The sequence below is a fragment of the Austrofundulus limnaeus genome, unplaced genomic scaffold (assembly GCF_001266775.1).
Source record: "Austrofundulus limnaeus strain Quisiro unplaced genomic scaffold, Austrofundulus_limnaeus-1.0 Scaffold363, whole genome shotgun sequence".
In the NCBI taxonomy this organism is placed as follows: domain Eukaryota; kingdom Metazoa; phylum Chordata; class Actinopteri; order Cyprinodontiformes; family Rivulidae; genus Austrofundulus; species Austrofundulus limnaeus.
In genome coordinates, this window is record NW_013952765.1 from 354,425 (window position 1) to 356,356 (window position 1,932).

The following is a 1,932-nucleotide window of genomic DNA, read 5'->3' on the forward strand; positions in this document are numbered from 1 at the left end:
AGTGACCAAAATGAAAATTTCATTTGAAACATCAGCACTAATAAAAAGCCGTTTCTTTCACTGCCTGCTGTTTTAAAACACATGAAAACAAAGCAGAATGACTGAAAATGCCTCGCAGGTCCAGCTGCGCAGTGAGCCCAGTTTGTGTCGCTCATGTCTCAGGAGGAAGCGCTGTTATCTCTGGATGTTTATTAAATGTCTCACAGCCACCAGAGGGAGTCTTCTTCAGTCTCAGAGCTGAGGAGCAGAACCATGTGCAGACAGCTCCCATCACAACGACTCACCCCCAATAAAATATCTAGATTTAATCACTGCTGCCTCATAAAAAGAAGCACATTCAGCTCATGATGATTGTTCTTTATTAGTCACAGTGTTTTGTTCATTTCTTTATATTTCTAAACAGATTAATTCATTTTGGAGCTTAGAGTTGTGGTGCCCCCAACAATACCCCCCCCCCCCACCCCCCCCACACACACACACACCCTATGGTGGGGGCCATGCCTTTTGTTGCATCGCCCCTGGCTTTGCAGGCCTATAAAAGGGCCATTCCACTCTGTTCTCTGTCTGTACAACAAGTCCACGTGTTCCGCTCTGCCCGTCCCATTCAGCAGCAGATTTATGCGGTGTGGGGGAGGGAGGGGTAGGAGGAGGAGGAGGAGGCGCGCAGCCCTTTTGTTACCTGTGCTGAGACTTACCTGGGCTGCTGGAAGTGCTGCTCTGCAGTCTGAGATGACTTCCAGAAACAGGCGCACGCGCTTCGAGGAAGACAGCTCCGCGTCAGGAAGCTCCGCGCGTCTCTCTGCGGCAGACAGAGTCCACCTTCAGGGCGCAGCGCAAAGAGGAAGACAAGAGCAAAACAACCAAAGACGGAAGAAAGAGTTGAAGAGAATTTAGTGTGAAAGTCAGGACGAACAGGAGGAACTCCGTCACCTCTCAGGTCCTCTCCTTCAGCTTTCAACCTGGACTTTTTATGATTTTAATTATTCTACCCACTGAGTCAGCTCTCATCAGCACCTCTCACCTGTCCTCCTGAAGCATGGATTTTCCACTGAAGGCTTCCAACGAGCTCCAGCTTGATGTCACGGAACATAGACGGTGCATCTGGGGGGGTTAGAGGAGCGTGGGAATAAAGAAAACAGAGAAAGAAAGAAAAAAACCCAATGTGAAGGGAAAAGCTGCTTTGTGTAACAGTGCATGGCCTCTGGACAAAGTGCTAACGATCATGCACAAACCCCTCCGAAAGCGGAGTCTCTATGTGTTCCTGTGTTTTGGCATCATCTACCTCAGGCTTGGGTGAGTTGTGCTCGTGCATTTTTCCCCTCTCGTGCGCAAAGTTTCACGTCAGAGTCACTTCCGCTGAGAAATAAGGCCAGAAGCAAAGCTGGGGTTGCCCTCTGACCTCCAAATTTAAATGTCAAACATCTCATTTAACAGATTGATGTAAACATATAGATGGATCATTAAACAGCGCGTGCGTTTGAGGAGCGTCTCGTGCGTAAAGGCAACAAATTCGTCTCTCAAGATAAGAAACAAAAAACAGCTAATAATAATAATCTGTGAGTTGAATTCTCTCCATGAGCCTCCCACCCCTCCTCCACCCAGCCTTCGATCATTCGAGCCACTGTCTCTGCTCTGGATCCAGCTCACCTCTGCATACCTTCATTAATAGCGGTAGACTGAGTTGTGTGTCCACATTCCACCGCTTAGACGGAGCTTTTTTTCTCACTTACCTGTTTTGCAAAAGCTCAACTTGATGCGTACACTGCAAAAACTGTCCATCTTACCAAGTTTTAAAACCTTATATCAGCCAAAAAGTCTTTTTGATCTTGTTTTGAGACTGATTTACTAAACAAGAACTGATTGTGTAAGAATAATAATCTTGTATTCAGAATGTGTAAGATTACACTCACCGGCCACTTTATTAGGTACACC

General features: G+C 46.7%; 1 protein-coding gene across 1 annotated transcript in view; it reads left to right on the forward strand.

Moving 5' to 3' along the window:
• The first annotated feature begins 608 nt into the window (after nucleotides 1-608).
• Nucleotides 609-1,932, forward strand: part of wnt7bb (wingless-type MMTV integration site family, member 7Bb) — a 69,885-nt gene continuing 68,561 nt past the window's right edge. The window contains exon 1 of the mRNA XM_014023302.1: nucleotides 609-1,293. Coding sequence (XP_013878756.1) covers nucleotides 1,223-1,293 — 71 coding nt within the window. The 5' untranslated portion in view covers nucleotides 609-1,222. The remainder of the gene's footprint in view (nucleotides 1,294-1,932) is intronic.